We start from the raw sequence: 18686 nt of genomic DNA on the forward strand, positions 1-18686 counted from the left end.
CTCCTCTCCTTTAGGCGCACCCTGAAAACCCATCTCTTCAGGGAAGCCTACCCCACCCCCTGCTAACTTGACGACCTCCTCCACTCTACCTACCACTCCATCCCCCACAGCTATCTCCTCCTGTACCACTATCCCCTCCCTCCTAGATTGTAAGCTCCAAGGAGCAGGGCCCTCGATCCCCTCATGTATCACATTGTATTGGTATTGTTCTGTCACATGTTCTGTCCCCCTTTGTAATGTACAGCGCTGAGCGAACTATTGGCGCTTTATAAATACTGTATAATAATAATAATAATTATCTGGTTGACAGTTTGTTAACACTTGACCATCTGATCTATTATATGTGACCAAATATATGCCAACATATATATCTTGGTTATGTGCCGCCTTAGGCGAGAGTAAAATTGCGACTCCCTCCATTTTGGGGGGTGGGAGAGAGAGAGATTCCAGCACTCACCTGACGGCCACCGCAGGTCCCATGACCAGGAAAGCCTGATGTCTTCCTTCTGCGCTGATCTCTGATATAGATCCGGGAACGAGAGTCAGACACCCTTCAGCAGCCTGCAGCCTTCACTGCTGTGCTTCACCTGCTCCCCATCCTCAGTCACCGGCTGCCACGTGTCTCTTCTGCCAGGGATGGGTGTTGCCCTCCCTGAAAAATCCCGCCCTAGGCAAACGCCGTGTTGGCCTCGCGGTTAACACCCCCCCTGGTCCAGGGGCGGACTGACAACTTATGGGGCCCTCGGGCAAGAGGGGATCATGGGGCCCCTGTGTCTTTGCCCAAACTCAAAAAAGCCTATGAAAACGGTACCAGGGGCATCTCATGGGGCCCCCTACTGACCCCGGGCCCTCGGGCAGTGCCTGAGTTTCCAAATGGTCAGTCTGCCCCTGCCCTGGTCAACATTCCTCCATATGATGAAGTTCAGGTGTCTTCAGTGAAGGGTCCTGTCAAAGCAGACCTTCACCCTCTTCCACACCTTCCTTCCATTCCACCCCTCCTCCCATCCAGCAGCAGTATTTTGCTGTTTTTTTTGTGCAAAAATGTCTGGCCCTGCCCCCCCAGTATGTCACCTTAGGCATATGACTTGCACACAGCCATCCCCGCTTCAGTCTATCTTGAACACCGTGGCCAGACTCATCCACCTTACTGACCGCTCCGTATCCGCCACCTCCCTCTGCCAATCCCTCCAATGGCTTCCGATTGCCAAATGGATAAAATTCAAAATGCTAACATTGACGTACAAAGCTGTTCATAACACTGCCCCAAACTACATCACCGACCTTGTGTCCAAATACCACCCAAAACGTACTCTCCGCTCCTCACAAGACCGTCTACTCTCTAGTTCTCTGGTCTCCTCCTCCCATGCCCATCTCCAGGACTTCTCCAGGGCTTTCCCCATCCTCTGGAACTCCCTACCCCAATCCATTAGACTATCACCTACTCTCCTCTTCTTTAGGCGCACCCTGAAAACCCACCTCTTCAGGGAAGCCTACCCCGCCCTCACCTAACTGCCGATCTCCTCCACTCTTCCTACCACTCCATCCCCCACAGTTATTTCCTCCTGTACCACCATCCCCTCCCTCCTAGATTGTAAGCTCCAAGGAGCAGGGCCCTCGAACCCCTCGTGTATCGAATTGTATTGTTACTGTACTGTTTTGTGTACTGTCTCCCATTGTAATGTACAGCGCTGAGCAAAGTGTTGGCGTTATATAAATACTGTATAATAATAATAATCTGTGAGATATGCACTTCACATATCCCAGGATGCATAGTCTTTTATTTAAGGAAGGGAGGAGGGGACAGACCTATCGGTGTCTCTCTGAGAATCCTGCCTGCTGAAAACAGAAGAGCCTACAGGCCTCTCAGTGATGTCAGAGAGAACATGGCACTGTGTGGGACAACTCTGGTGGCAGGGCATGAGAGGATCTCAGTGGGACAACTCTGGATTCACTGGATGGGTGAGCATCTGAAATGTGCAGATACAACCTTCAGGTAAGCAGGGCAGAAAAAAAATGGGGGGTGGGGGGGGGAGTGGTCTGGAGGTCTGCTTTAATACTCCATCATACAACAACATTTTAGACAATTGTGTTCTTCCAACCTTGTGGTAACAGTTTGGTGAAGACCCTTTTCTGTTCCACCATGAATGTCCCCCTGTATACAAAGCCAGCTCCATAAAGACATGGTTTGACCAGTTTGGTGTGGAGGAACTGGAGTGTCCTGGAGTGAGCCCTAACCTCAACCCTACTGATCACCTTTGAGAGGAATTGGAATGCCAGCAGTGAGCCAGATCTTCTGATCCAACCAGGGGCGGACTGACCATTTGAGCACTCGGGCACTGCCCGAGGGCCCGGGGTCAGTAGGGGGCCCCATGAGATGCCCCTGGTACCTTTCATTGACTGTTTCATAGGCTTTTTTGGGTGTGGGCAAGGACACAGGGGCCCCATGATCCCCTATTGCCCGGGGGCCCCATGAATTGTCAGTCCGCCCCTGGATCCATGATCAGTACTTGACCTCACAATTGGGCACAAAATCTACAGACACCCTCAAAAATCTTGTGGTAAGTCTTCCAAGAAGAGAATGTTGGAATGAAATGACCAACAAGCTCATATAGGTGTGATGGTCAGATGTCCACAAATGTAGTGTAGATCAGGACTGTCAAACTCCATTTCTTCATGGGGCACATCAGCATTATGGTTGCCCTTAATGGACTTGTTCTATCTGTAGGACTAGATGTCCAGACAACCCGCACCATCAAAAGTCAAGAGGCCCCACCCTATCCTGCACGATAGTGCACCCCCTTACCTTGTGCTGCTGCCAGAAAGAAGCTAGGGGTGCATCTAGGAAGCAGAAAGCGCACCAGAGGGCTGGATTCAGCTATCGGTGTCTGCTGAAGGCTGAGACCAGGAAAGGAAACGAAGGGGTGCTGCGGCTACACAGGAGGAGCAGGATCTGTGGGAGGAGTTCTGTCTTCCTCTCTGCTGCCAACTTCTGAGACCGAGGAGAGGGTAGAGACAAAGCCTATCTGCAGCTGTAGGGAAAAGTGCAGGATCTGGTGGAGGAGCCCTGTCCTCCTCTCTGCTGCTGTCTAATGAGACAAGGTGGGGGGTGGAAACAAGAGGGGTGCCGCAGCTGCAGGAGAGGTTCAAGGGTCACATGAAATGGCCTGGCTGGCCTTGTGTTTAACACATGGGGTGTAGATGATAAAGAACTACATTGCACACTCAGTGAGAAAGTAAAAGGCATAAAACCATTAGATGTTTTGATCTGAAGGGTCTAACCCTTTGCCATTTTGTGTCATTGAATGCAGCTTGGCATGCCCAGTACCACTCTGTGTTAAAAGCAACAGTACACAAACAACAATAAAATGCACACAAAAGAAATGCCCGTAGCAAAAAAGAAAGAAGAAATGGTGCAGGGCATACATGACAAGGCCCAGAGTGGGGAAGGAGGAACAGAAAGGGTTAAGGCAGATCCAAGGGGTTTGTTTTGATAGTGGGGGTAATTGGTTGGTGGAAGGTTGAGAGTAGGTGGGGTTTCCTGCACCTTAGGGTGGGGGGTTTCAGTAAGGGGGCGTCAGTTGAGCTGGAAGTCAGGAGTGTGAGCTTCCCTCCCGCCCTCCCTGTTTTTGATGAGTATTGGGTCCCTCCAGGTAAAGGGGGGTTATGTTGGTTCCTGGGCGGTTGTTGGTCTTTGGAGGCGGTTCTTATCTTGAAAGATAAAAACAATGGTGTGGGACCCATCCGTGGTATGGGGGCCCGGGGACATTCCCAGTTAACCAAGGTTTAACTGGAAGGTGGTGGTGCTGCACTGCGGACGGTATGGTTGTCTCCGAGCTGGTTGGTTGCGGCTGGAGGCCTAGTGTATATGGTTGTCCGCAGGTGCATTTCGGATTGTTTGGGGGTGCCTTCGAAGACCAACAACAATTCTTTGGGTTTCTGTTATAAGGAATGGTTGGTGTATTTAAATTTGTGTTGTTAATAAAAGGCCATGTTGGCCATTTACTCCAAAATTGGTGTCATGTGTTTTGTAAGTGTAATTGGTTAAGGGGAAAGGGGGGTTTGTACGGATCGGTCATGGTGGTAATGGGGAGTGGACGAGCCTATCTCTGGTGCAATAGTCAAGTAAAATAAATACACTAGACCACTGGTGGGCAACCTTTTTTTTCAACTGAGCCAAATCTCGCCAAAACCACGATTGAAATTTATTTTGAGAGCCACATTTTTAAAACTGAAAATACATCCCCCATATAGTAATTCATCCCCCATAGTAATTCATCCCCCATAGTAATTCACCCCCATATAGTAATTCATCCCCCATAGTAATTCATCCCCCCTATAGTAATTCATCCCCCATATAGTAATTCATCCCCATAGTAATTCATCCCCCATAGTAATTCATCCCCCATATAGTAATTCATCCCCCATATAGTAATTCATCCCCCATAGTAATTCATCCCCCATATAGTAATTCATCCCCCATATAGTAATTCATCCCCCATAGTAATTCATCCCCCATATAGTAATTCATCCCCCATAGTAATTCATCCCCCATATAGTAATTCATCCCCCATAGTAATTCATCCCCCATATAGTAATTCATCCCCCCCATATAGTAATTCATCCCCCATAGTAATTCATCCCCCATATAGTAATTCATCCCCCATATAGTAATTCATCCCCCATAGTAATTCATCCCCCATAGTAATTCATCCCCCATATAGTAATTCATCCCCCATATAGTATTTCATCCCCCATAGTAATTCATCCCCCATATAGTAATTCATCCCCCATATAGTATTTCATCCCTCATAGTAATTCATCCCCCATATAGTAATTCATCCCCCATAGTAATTCATCCCCCATAGTAATTCATCCCCCATATAGTAATTCATCCCCCATATAGTATTTCATCCCTCATAGTAATTCATCCCCCATATAGTAATTCATCCCCCATATAGTAATTCATCCCCCATAGTAATTCATCCCCCATAGTAATTCATTCCCCATATTGTGTCAATTCACTTACCTTTGCTCCGCGCGTTCCTCTCGCCGTGTTCCCGCGCCGTTCTGGTCTTCAGGGCGGACTGTGAGAGGAGAGGAGTTCGTCACGCTGCCCCGCCTACATCCTGGCTGCCCCGCCTACATCCTGACAGCTGCAGACTCCTGACTTTTGTGGCGGCCGCCCGAGAGGAGGGAGCGGGGCGGCCGCCCGAGAGGAGGGAGGGGAGCGGGCGCCCGGCACACAGAAGAGCCGCATTTAAGTTTGTAAAGAGCCGCATGTGGCTCGCGAGCCGCGGCTTGCCGACCACTGCACTAGACTAGCCTTAAAGCCTATGCACTAAAACCTGGAAGCCGATTGGTTTCTCTGCAGAGTTGCACCAGATTTTGCACTCTCCAGTTTTAGTAAATTAACCCCATTGCTACTTACTAACCGATCTTTTAAAACCCGTTATTTAAACCTGATGAGTTGCATCTGTTAATAAAGTTTGGAAAATTCCAATGATATCCACAAAGTTTCATATATCAAAGGGCGACGCTCAGTTACCAACCTGCACGAACCCTCTCTCCTGTCTGACAAGAACAATCCTATAGCCATATACAAAGAGTTTGACCATCCCAACGTAGGAGACTCGACTGTTTCCTCTGTTTTCATTTTTTGCCTCGATAGTGAACGGGATCAAATCGTTCTCCTGGCTGGTGCATTTGGAGATAGTATATTCGCAGTTGCCTTCAAATTCGAATAGGGTTCCATCAAACCTCCCGTAATGGGGGTCACCGACTACCCAACAGTAGGAACCTAATGTCGGCACGCATGTCTCGGCCCCGTTATCCACTTGGCAGACTTCATTGGCATTGCACACTTTTGACTGACACTGAGGAAAAGCAACATCTGAAAGAAAAACCAGTCGAGAGTGAAGAAAAACTAGAAAGGTGTTATGTGGCTCATTGAAAGTAGACCTGAACCTGACCGCAAATCTGCTGTAATGAACCCGACGATATATGTACCCAACGATTCTACCATGAAGGCCCTTCTTCTGGTACTTGGGGACAACTCTCTATCTCCATCCTTTGCGTGTGATCCTGCACTGTAACCTCGCCATTTGCAGTTCCAGTGATGGCTATAAGCCGCCATGCTAATGCTCATGTTCCGCAACTGTCACTATGAGGAAGACCATCGTGACCAATGACAGACAACCACAGTCGAAGCTGTGAGCTGTGAACTATTTATTGAGCAGGTAGGAAAGACGGAAAGGAAGGGAAAGGAAAGGGAAAGGAAAGGAAAGGAAAGGAAAGGAAGGGAAAGGAAAGGAAAGGAAAGGAAAGGGAAGGGAAGGGAAAGAAAAGAAAAGGAAAGGGAAAGAAAGGGAAAGGAAAGGAAAGGAAAGGAAAGAGAAGGGAAAAGGAAAGGAAAGGGAAAAGGAAAAGGAAAAGAAAGGAAAGGGAAGGGAAGGGAAGGGAAGGGAAAGGAAGGAAAAGGAAAGAAAAGGAAGGGAAAGGAAAAGAAGGGAAGGGAAAGGAAAGAAAAGGAAAGGAAGGGAAATGAAGAAAAAGGAAAGGAAAAGGAAAGGAATGGAAAAGAAAAACGAAGGGAAGGGAAGGGAAGGGAAAGGAAAGGAAAGGAAATGAAAGGAAAGGAAATGGAAAAGGAAATGAAAGGAAGGGAAGGGAAAGGAAAAGGAAAGGAAAGGAAGAAAAAGGAAAGGAAAGGAAAGGAAGGAAAAGGAAAGTATAGGAAGGAAAAGGAAAGTATAGGAAGGAAAAGGAAAGGAAGGAAAGGGAAAGGAAAGAAAAGGAAAGGAAGGGAAATGAAGGAAAAGGAAAGGAAAAAAAGGGAAAGGAAAGGAAAAGGAAAAGAAAAAGGAAAAGGAAAGGAAAGGAAAAGGAAGGGAAGGGAAAGGAAAGGAAAGGAAAGGAAAAGGAAAAGGAAAAGGAAAAGGAAAAGGAAAAGGAAAAGGAAATGAAATTAAAGGAAGGGAATGGAAAGGAAAAGGAAAGGAAAGGAAAAGGAAAGGAAAGGAAAGGAAGGGAAAAGGAAGGGAAAGGAAGGAAAAGGAAAGGAAAGGAAAGGAAAAGAAAGGAAAGGAAAGGAAAAGGAAAAGGAAAAGGAAAGGAAATGAAAGGAAGGGAAGGGAATGTAAAGGAAAAGGAAAGGAAAGGAAAGGGACGGAAGGGGAAGGAAAGGAACCGAAAAGGAAAAGGAAATGAAAGGAAGGGAATGGAAAGGAAAGGAAAGGAAGGAAAAGGAAAAGGAAAGGAAAGGAAGGAAAAGGAAAGGAAGGGAATGGAAAGGAAAGAAAAGGAAAGGAAGGGAAAGGAAGGGAAAGAAAAGGTAAGGGAAAGGAAAGGAAAGGAAGGGAAGGAAAGGGAAGAAATAGGTACACAAGATACAGATGCCCAGTTACGGCACAGCACGGTTTTAGCATCCTACTCCATCGTCATTGATTTACAGGTACGGTGGGGCCAGTAAAGGCAAATACTTTTATTGTAACATCCGAGGCTTTTCTTCAATTGAATCAATGTAACAGCTCATGATCTACAATGTAACTAACAACATGTCACATAACACACTGGGGGATGATTTACTAAAACTGGAGAGTGCAAAATCTGGTGCAGCCGTGTACGGCGGCCAATCACCCTCTATCTTCAGCTTGTCAGTTAAGCTTTGGCAATAACCTGGAAGCTGATTGGTTTCTATGGGGGGCGGCTCTGGACTTTGCACTAGTTTCAGCAAATCAACCCCAATGCTCCTAACTGTGTGTTGTAAGATCCATCCCATCCCGGGTCAGAGAGGTGTACCGTGCAGTGCGGTGCAGTGCGGTGCAGTGCGGTGCAGTGCGGTGCAGTGGTCAGGTGTCCTGTCCCCGCACTTGTTGTGGTCATCCAATCTGTTGCATGGAAGAAGCTTGGAAGGCGCCCTCATGTCTCTACACTTATAGGGGCTGAACCCAAATATTAAACAATCTGCATCTTCCGGTATCGTACAATACACCAATGTCTGAGAGGATTGATAAACAAATAGCGGTCTAAACACTCAGTGAGAAGATCGTTTTCCTTTTTATTTTCTTATCGAACTTGCTGTAGGGCTAAATCATAACAATATTTTTTTAAATGGGAAAAAAAAATTTTGCTTACCAACCAAACAAGATAATATCAAGGACAAGTGGAAAATGACTGCGCCAGACATGTCTGCAAGCAAACCAAATAATAAATGCATGAATTGTGGATCGATTATGGAATGAAATATATATATATATTTTTTTTTTCTTTTGTTTACATTTCCATTTCTCCCACTGACACCAATAGCGGAGCTTTATACTTACCACTGACACCAACAGCGTGGTATAATTCCTCCAAATGACACCAGCGACGGGATACTATTCCTCCCATTGACTTCAATGATGTGGCATCAATCCTCCCACTGATTACGATGATGGGGCACTATTCCTTCCACTAACACGAAGGATCTGGCACTGCTCCTTCCACTGACACCAATGATGGGGGGATATTTCTCCTACTGACACAAACAATGGGACACTATTCCTCCTACTGATACCAAGAATGGGGCACTATTCCTCCCACTGACACCAATAATGGGGCACTATTCCTCCCACTGAAACCAATGATGGGGCACTACTCCTCCCACTGACACCAATGATGGGGCACTATTCCTCCCACTGATACCAATGATGGGGCACTATTCCTCCCACTGACACCAATGATGGGGCACTATTCCTCCCACTGATACCAATGATGGGGCACTATTTCTCCCACTGACACCAATGATGGGGCACTATTCCTCCCACTGACACCAATGATGGATCACTATTCCTCCCACTGATATCAATGATGGGGTACTTTTCCTCTCACTGATACCAATGATGGGGCACTATTCCTCCCACTGACACCAATGATGGGGCACTATTCCTCCCACTGACACCAACGATGGGGCACTATTCCTCCCGCTGACACCAATGATGGGGCACTATTCCTCCCACTGACACCAATGATGGGACACTATTCCTCCCACTGATACCAAGAATGGGGCACTATTCCTCCCACTGACACCAATAATGGGGCACTATTCCTCCCACTGACACCAATGATGGGGCACTATTCTTCCTACTGACACCAATGATGGGGCACTATTCCTCCCACTGATACCAATGATGGGGCACTATTCCTCCCACTGATACCAATGATGGGGCACTATTCCTCCCACTGACACCAATGATGGGGCACTATTCCTCCCACTGACACCAATGATGGGACACTATTCCTCCCACTGATACCAATGATGGGGCACTATTCCTCCCACTGACACCAATGATGGGACACTATTCCTCCCACTGATACCAATGAAGGGGCACTATTCTTCCCACTGACACCAATGATGGGGCACTATTCCTCCCACTGACACCAATGATGGGGCACTATTCCTCCATCTGACACCAATGATGGGGCACTATTCTTCCCACTGACACCAATGATGGGGCACTATTCCTCCCACTGACACCAATGATGGGGCACTATTCCTCCCACTGACACCAATGATGGGGCACTATTCTTCCTACTGACACCAATGATGGGGCACTATTCCTCCCACTGATACCAATGATGGGGCACTATGCCTCCCACTGATACCAATGATGGGGCACTATTCCTCCCACTGATACCAATGATGGGGCACTATTCCTCCCACTGACACCAATGATGGGGCACTATTCCTCCCACTGACACCAATGATGGGGCATTATTCCTCCCACTGATACCAATGATGGGGCACTATTCCTGCCACTGACACCAATGGTGGGGCACTATTACTATTGTTTACTTTACTTTTATTTATTTTATTTATTTTTATATTTTATATAAAGTAAAAAAAATTAAAATAAACTTTATTTTATTTATTTATATATATATATATATATATATATATATACACATTATATATGTATATATAAATATATATATATATATATATATATATATATATATATATATATATATACAATATATTTTTATTTATTTTTATTTATTTATATATATATGTATATATAAATAAATAAATATATACATATGTATATTTATATATATACACACACATTTTATATATACAAAATATTTTTTATCTATATATATATATATAACTAAAAGTTAAATAAAAAATTTAAATCAATAAAATAAATAAAAGTAGAATTAAAAATAAAATAGAAATATATATAATCAATACATTCTAACGTCTACTTCTCTGAATCATGAATACTCACCAGAAGCTGGCACATCTTCTATTATCCTCTCATCTCACCTTTTTATGGATTGTATATCATTTATAGTGGCAGGTTGGCTGCTTATTATTGGACGGTGCAGCCAGGAAGGCGTGGTCATGCTTCCCGACTAAGGTGATGAACATAAAAATGAAATCTACAATATTTTACAGCAACAGCAACGAGAAAAAGAAATGGTTTTGAAATAACAACGTATATTGTGGTATAAAACGGGAATCAACAAACGATCGATTTTTTAGCACTCATCATAAAATGCAACGCCTGATAAACTGCGCGGGTGTCAAAACAAACATACAGCAAAATAAAGAATATCGATTCATAAAACCAATATAAATAAAGTCCCAAAAAATACATTTGAAAAGTCCTAAAAAAAACTATAAAAGCGAGCGATCTTCTTCCAAAGTAAAATCCAGATGATCATTATTTATGTCATCCCTGAGAAGATCCCTCCACCTCAAATTGAAATTTCACTCAACCAACAACTCAACAAAATGTGACAAAACTCTATAACATCCGTGGAGTTAGTTTTCTCCAAACTGGCGCTTTGTTTGCCTTTGCTCCTTGGGGCACTATTCCTTTCAATGACACCAACAATGAAGTTCTATTCCTTTCAATGACACCAACAATGAAGTTCTATTTCTTTCAATGACACCAACAATGAAGTTCTATTCCTTTCAATGACACCAACAATGAAGTTCTATTCCTTTCAATGACACCAACAATGAAGTTCTATTCCTTTCAATGACACCAACACTGCAGTACTATTCCTTTCAATGACACTAAAGATGCAGTACGATCCTTTCCATTTCCATTTCTCCCACTGACACCAATAGTGGAGCTTTATACTTACCACTGACACCAACAGCGTGGTATAATTCCTCCAAATGACACCAGCGACGGGATACTATTCCTCCCATTGACTTCAATGATGTGGCATCAATCCTCCCACCGATTACGATGATGGGGCACTATTCCTTCCACTAACAAGACGGATCTGGCACTGCTCCTTCCACTGACACCAATGATGGGGTGATACTTCTCCTACTGACACAAACAATGGGACACTATTCCTCCTACTGATACCAAGGATGGGGTACTTTTCCTCCCACTGACACCAAGAATGGGGCACTATTCCTCCCACTGATACCAAGGATGGGGTACTTTTCCTCCCACTGACACCAATGATGGGGCACTACTCCTCCCACTTAATCCAATGATGGGGCACTATTCCTCCCACAGACACCAATGATGGGGCACTATTCCTCCCACTGACACCAATGATGGGGCACGATTCCTCCCACTGACACCAATGATGGGACACTATTCCTCCCACTGATACCAATGATGGGGCACGATTCCTCCCACTGACACCAATGATGGGACACTATTACTCCCACTTAATCCAATGATGGGGCACTATTCCTCCCACAGACACCAATGATGGGGCACTATTCCTCCCACTGACACCAATGATGGGGCACGATTCCTCCCACTGACACCAATGATGGGACACTATTCCTCCCCCTGATACCAACAATGGGGCACTATTCCTCCCACTGATACCAATGATGGGACACTATTCCTCCCACTGACACCAATGATGGGGTACTATTCCTCCCACTGACACCAATGATGGGGCACTATTCCTCCCACTGATACCAATGATGGGGCATTATTCCTCCCACTGACACCAATGATGGGGCACTATTCCTCCCACTGATACCAATGATGGGGCACTATTCCTCCCACTGACACCAATGATGGGGCACTATTCCTCCCCCTGACACCAATGATGGGGCACTATTTCTTCCACTGACACCCATGATGGGGCACTATTTCTTACACTGACACCCATGATGGGGCACTATTCCTTCCACTTATACCAATGATGGGGCACTATTCCTCCCACTGACGCCAATGATGGGGCACTATTCCTCCTACTGACACCAATGATGGGGCACTATTCCTCTCACTGATACCAATGATGGGGCACTATTCCTCCCACTGATACCAATGACGGGGCACTATTCTTCCCACTGACACCATGATAGGGCACTATTCCTTCCACTGACACCAATGATGGGGCACTATTCCTCCCACTGACACCAATGATGGGGCACTATTCCTCCCACTGACACCAAGGATGGGGCACTATTCCTCCCACTGACACCAAGGATGGGGCACTATTCCTCTCACTGATACCATTTTTACTCCTACTGACCACCAAGCCTACAATTGGCTTACTCCACCTGATGACGGAACATTTTCTACTCCCGTTGGCCACGGTCCAGTCCCCCCCCCCTTCCACGAGTTTACGAAGTTTGGTGACCCACTTCATAGGCCATGGAAATATAAAGTACTCATGGTGGAAAAAAAAAAGTCATAAACCAATGAGAACTGCCACCCAGAAATGAAGATGCCTAATTGGAAAATGAGTGGAGCGTAGGCAGGTGCGGGGGGTGTGCACTGCACCGGGTGACACCGACCGCACGGGGTGACACCGGACCCGCTCCACAAAAAGGTAAGTTGTAAAGCAAGCTGACGATCTCCGCAGGATGGATCGGATCTGCAGGCTGAGCATAAGGGATCGGAGTCCGATCCATTATCCTCCCCGATCCGCAGATCCCATCCATCCTGCGGGGATCGTCGGCATGCAACCTATATGGGGTGACACCAGACCCGCTCCACGAAAAGGTAAGTTGTAAAGCAAGCCGACGATCCCCGCAGGATGGATCGGATCTGCGGATCCGGGAGGATAATGGATTGAATCTGCGGATTGAGCATAATGGATGGGACTCCGATCCATTATCCTCCCCAATCCGCAGATCCGATCCATCCTGCGGGGATCGTCGGCTTGCTTTACAACTTACCTTTTCGTGGAGCGGGTCCGGTGTCACCCTGTATAGGTTGCATGCCGACGATTCCTGCAGGATGGATCAGATCTGCGGATCGGGGAGGATAATGGATCGGATCTGTGGGGATCGTTGGAGGGGGTGTCACCAAGTGTTATCGCACCCGGTGACACCAGCCCTAGGTGCGCCTCTGAGCGTAGGCATCAACCCCGAGAGCCTCAGGACGCTCTGTACTCACCCGCAGCTCCGTGACCAGGCTAGGGGCGGACTGACCATTTGGAAACTCGGGCACTGCCCGAGGGCCCGGGGTCAGTAGGGGGCCCCACAGGGGCGGACTGACAACTCATGGGGCCCCCGGGCAATAGGGGATCATGGGGTCCCTGTGTCCTTGCCCAAACTCAATAAAGCCTATGAAAAAGGTACCAGGGGCATCTCATGGGGCCCCCTACTAACCCCGGGCCCTCGGGCAGTGCCTGAGTTTCCAAATGGTCAGTCCGCCCCTGGGGCCCCATGAGATGCCCCTGTACCTTCTTCATAGGCTTTTTTTTGTTTGGGCAAGGGCACAGGGGCCCCATGATCCCCTATTGCCCGGGGGCCCCATGAGTTGTCAGTTCGCCCCGTGACCAGGCTCTCCGGTACTGGCGCATGTCCTCACCCCTGACCTCCCCCAAGGGGGTACCAAGCATCGGGGGGTCACCCATGGGGGACTGTGATTGGCTCGCTTAACACAATCTGTTAGGAAATCACGAGAACAGAAATTGCTTTATAATTTTCTTTTTTTGTAGCGTGCGGCGAGCAGGAATAATCAAACGCTCGTATTTGTTTTCCAATTCATTGTTCGGAGCTGAACAATGCGCAGAAATGTGTCGGGCTGAGGTCACCTGACCCAGATCCTTCACTCCGTATTTGTTCAGCTTTCACCCGATCCAAGAACATTCTGACAGAACACCCGACGTTCGCAAACGACCTTTTGGGGCCCGGGTCACACGACGTGCGTTTCAGTCGTGTTTTTTTTTTCCTGCATCCGAAAGTAGGTGATAGGGTGGTCGGTGTCAAAGTTCACATTAGCGGTTGCAGATAAAAAAAAATTAGAACGGGCTGCATTTTTCCTGCGCAGAACTGTACTGGAACGCGGTAGAACTCATCAAAAATGCTCTGGAACGCATGTGTCCCTATTTAAATTGAAGGAAAAGAGAGAGAGGTAAAAAATATGGACAGGAAGGTATAAAAACGCACCGGAACGCGTCAAGAACGCATCAAAATGCACTGGAAACCCACCAAAAACGCACTGGAACGCGGTAGAACGCATCTAAAATGCAGTGGAAACCCACCAAAAACCCACAGGAATGCAAGTGTCCCTATTTAGATTGAAGAAAAAGAGAGAGAGGTAAAAATTTAACCCGAAGGCATAAAAACGCACCAGAGTGCATCAAAAACACACCAAAAACACGCATGCAAAAACGCACTGGAACGCGTCAAGAACGCATCAAAAACATGCCAAAAACGCATCAAAAACACGCATGCAAAAACGCATCCGGAATGCATCTGCACTGCATTTCTATAGTGTGAACCAGCCCTCAGGGAGGGGGGGCGAGGGGGGAGGTGAGGAGAGAGAGAGGAGAGAGGGGGGGAGAGAGAAGGAGAGGGGGGGAGAGAAGGAGAGAGAGAGGAGAGAGGGGGGAGAGAGAGAGAGAGGGGGAGAGAGAAGGAGAGAGAGAGAAGGAGAGGGGGAGAGGGGAGGGAGAGAGAAGGAGAGATAGGGGGAGGGGGAGAGAGAGGGGAGAAGAGAGAGAGGGGAGAGAGAGGGGAGAGAGGGGGGAGAGGAAAGAGAGAGGAGGGAGAGAAGGGGGAGGTGGGGAGAGAAGGAGAGAGGGGGGAGAGGGAGAGAGAGAGAAGGAGAGGGAGGGATGGGGGGGAGGGAGAGAGGGGGAGAGATGGGGGAGGGAGAGAAAGAGAGAGAGCGGGAGAGAGGGGGAGGGAGAGAAAGAGAGAGGGGGAGAAGGAGAAAGAGGGGGGGGAGAAAGAGGGGGGAGAAGGGGAGAGAGAGGGGGGGTAGAGAGAGGGGGTAGAGAGAGGGGGTGAAGGAGAGAGAGCGGGGGAGCGAAGGGGAGAGAGAGGGGGGAAGGGGAGAGAGAGAGAGAAGGGGGTGAAGGAGAGAGAGGGGGAGAGAGGGGGAGAGAGAGAAAGAGAGAGGGGGAGAGGGGCGGGGAGAAAAAGAGAGAGGGAGAGAGAGAGAAGGAGAGAGGGGGGCGAAGGAGAGAGAGGGGGAGAGAGGGGGAGAGGGCAGGGAGAAAAAGAGAGAGGGGGAGAGGGGGAGAGAGAGAGAGAGAAAGAAAGAAAGAAAGAAAGAAAGAAAGAAAGAAAGAAAGAAAGAAAGAAAGAAAGAAAGAAAGAAAGAAAGGAAAGGAAAGGAAAGGAAAGGAAAAGAAATCAGTGAGGATACAAATCGTGAGCGATGATGCCACCTTCTGGATCTAAACAGGATTGCCAGCATCTCTTTGGATTGAAGATACCAGGCCGGCACCCTCTGCAGACGTTTTTTCGGCGCCCTTTTTCAGCGACTTGTCCTTTGCATGTTTGGCAAATGAATCCATAAAAACACATTTGCTGCCTCATTGATTTGAGCTTTTTTTTAGGAAAAAAAAAAGAGATCTTTATTATGATAGGCATGCACGGGCGCAGGAGATCGACAAAGCCATCACAATTTCTGAATCCGGATGACCGAATAAAAAGGCAGTCAACACGCTGGGATCACGCTAAACATCAGTTTTGTGTGATTTTAGCATGTTGATTTTTTTTTTATTTGAAGTAAATTTTTTATTTTAGGTTTATTTATCAGTTTTGCGGATTGCATGGAGACCATTGAATACTAGGCTGCTGTTAGAAACCACGGGGTCATTTTAACATATATATTTTACGTCAGGGGCGGACTGACCATTTGGAAACTCAGGCACTGCCCGAGGGCCCGGGGTCATTAGGGGGCCCCATGAGATGCCCCTTTTTCATAGGCTTTTTTGAGTTTGGGCAAGGACACGGGGGCCCCATGATACCCTATTGCCCGGGGGCCCCATGAGTTGTCAGTCCGCCCTTGTTTTACAAAATCTGTATCCGCTGACTTTTAATAAACACACACTCACCTGTCCCGGGGGTCCCTGCGATGTTCTCACCCGCGCCGTCCCTTCTCTCCTCCACGGCGCCGGCATCTCCACTGTGGGAACCAGGCTGTGACAGCTTGCGGCTTCACATGTGCGAATCGCGCTGTGCCCAGGGGTGTATTTACCACAAGGCATTTGCCTAGGGTGGCATTTTTCAGGGGGGCAGCACCCCCCCAAAGGAAGGGATGGAAGAAGGGACACACACAGCATGGGACCCAGGTGGGATGTGAGAGAGGCTGCGGGCTGCTTGATGGTGTATGCAGAGCCTGACTCTTGTTCCCGGGGAACTGTGAAGGTGAGTGTCTTATCTCTTGCATGGTCGGAGGAGGGGGCATTGCCAGTGCATGGGGGGCGGTGGTAGTGGAAGGCCTTCTCGGGAGGGGGTGGGGTGTTGTTGGTCAATGTCAGGCTTTCTTCATGGGGGAGGGGGGTGCAAGTCGGTGTCAGGCTCTCTTCATGGGAGAGGGGGGTGCTAGTCGGTGTCAGGCTCTCTTTGTGGGAGAGGGGGGTGCTAGTCAGTGTCAGGCTCTCTTTGTGGGGGAGGGGGGTGCTAGTCAATGTCAGGCTTTCTTTGTGGGGAGGGGGGTGCTAGTCGGTGTCAGGCTCTCTTCATGGGGAGGAGGGTACTAGTCAGCGTCAGGCTCTCTTCGTGGGGGAGGGGGGTGCTAGTCAATGTCGGGCTTTCTTCATGGGGGAGGGGGGTGCTAGTCAATGTCAGGCTCTCTTCATGGGGGAGGGGGGTGCTAGTCGGTGTCAGGCTCTCTTCATGGGGGAGGGGGGTGCTAGTCGGTGTCAGGCTCTCTTCGTGGGGGAGGGGGGTGCTAGTCAATGTCAGGCTCTCTTCGTGGGGGAGGGGGGTGCCAGTCGGTTTCATGCTCTCTTCTTGGGGGAGGGGGTGCTAGTCAATGTCAGGCTCTCTTCGTGGGGGAGGGGGGTGCTAGTCGGTGTCAGGCTCTCTTTGTGGGGGAGGGGGGTGCTATTCAATGTCAGGCTTTCTTCGTGGGGAGGGGGGTGCTAGTCGGTGTCAGGATCTCTTCATTGGGGAGGGGGGTGCTAGTCAATGTCAGGCTCTCTTCGTGGGGGGGGGGGGTGCTAGTCAGTGTCAGGCTCTATTTGTGGGGGAGGGGGGTGCTAGTCAATGTCAGGCTCTCTTCATGGGGGAGGGGGGTGCTAGTCGGTGTCAGGCTCTCTTCGTGGGGGAGGGGGGTGCTAGTCGGTTTCAGGCTCTCTTCGTGGGGGAGGGGGTGCTAGTCAATGTCGGGCTCTCTTCGTGGGGGAGGGGGGTGCTAGTCGGTGTCAGGCTCTCTTCGTGGGGGAGGGGGGTGCTAGTCGGTTTCAGGCTCTCTTCGTGGGGGAGGGGGTGCTAGTCAATGTCGGGCTCTCTTCGTGGGGGAGGGGGGTGCTAGTCGGTTTCATGCTCTCTTCTTGGGGGAGGGGGTGCTAGTCAATGTCAGGCTCTCTTCGTGGGGGAGGGGGGTGCTAGTCGGTGTCAGGCTCTTTTCGTGGGGGGGAGGGTGCTAGTCAGTGTCAGGATCTCTTTATGGGGGAGGGGAGTGCTAGTCGGTGTCAGGCTCTCTTCGTGGGGGAGGGGGGTGCTAGTTGGTATCAGGCTCTCTTATTAGTGGGGGAGGGGGGTGCTAGTTGGTGTCAGGCTCTCTTATTAGTGGGGGAGGGGGGTGCTAGTCGGTGTCAGGCTCTCTTATTAGTGGGGGAGGCTGCTAGTCGGTGTCAGGCTCTCCACCAAAGGCTCTCCTCCTGCAGCCAGCCCCAACCGAGCCACCCTGCCACCGCTTGCCAGCTGTTTTGGGAACCCATAGTCGGTGCTCACCAGCTTGACCCGATTCCAGAAAGAACCTGGAGCAGAGCTTCAGCTTGGGATGGGGTTAGGAGGAGACAGGTAAGAGGGAGAGTGGGACCAAGTCACTGGACCTTGGGCCCCTGGGTTGTACTTGCCCCCTTGCCCCCGGCCCTCCACGCATCTCCTTATACACAAGGGAACGGCCTAGACTCAAACCCATTTTAGTCCAGGTGACACCTTTGGTGGCCCAAGGTTTAGGTTTGCACCTTAATAAACACGATACGTCCCGTGATTTCCACACCAACACGGCTATGAGCTAAATCTATGACCGTGGGGCAAGAGTGGAGTGTTTGCGAAAAGATCCGAGGCACATCTATATGGCCAGAACCACAACAAAAGATTGTCATCAATCAAGGAACCTGTTATGTCAGCACCCCGGGGCAGGAATGAGCCAAGAGAGAAGAACCGGTCCAGCCAGCCAGTCAAGGAAAAGTTCCTCCATTTGTTTTTTATTGCCTCGGATCATTCTTTTCACCATATCTTCGGATATGACATCAAACATGACATACGGGCTTTGTGTAAACTCCAATATCAT

The 18686-nt window shown here is 48.6% G+C and overlaps 1 protein-coding gene across 1 annotated transcript in view; it reads right to left on the reverse strand.

Moving 5' to 3' along the window:
• LOC149438476 (IgGFc-binding protein-like) overlaps positions 1-18686 on the reverse strand; it is a 40181-nt gene extending 21495 nt beyond the window's left edge. Inside the window, exons 1-2 of the mRNA XM_089659814.1 lie at positions 18608-18686; positions 5550-5890 (exon numbers count right to left, since the gene is read on the reverse strand). Of these exons, the coding sequence (XP_089515940.1) occupies positions 5550-5890; positions 18608-18686 (420 nt within the window). The remainder of the gene's footprint in view (positions 1-5549; positions 5891-18607) is intronic.

This window comes from Staurois parvus, unplaced genomic scaffold (assembly GCF_062004578.1).
Source record: "Staurois parvus isolate SC_StPar_1 unplaced genomic scaffold, SC_StPar_1.0 ptg001191l, whole genome shotgun sequence".
Taxonomy (NCBI): domain Eukaryota; kingdom Metazoa; phylum Chordata; class Amphibia; order Anura; family Ranidae; genus Staurois; species Staurois parvus.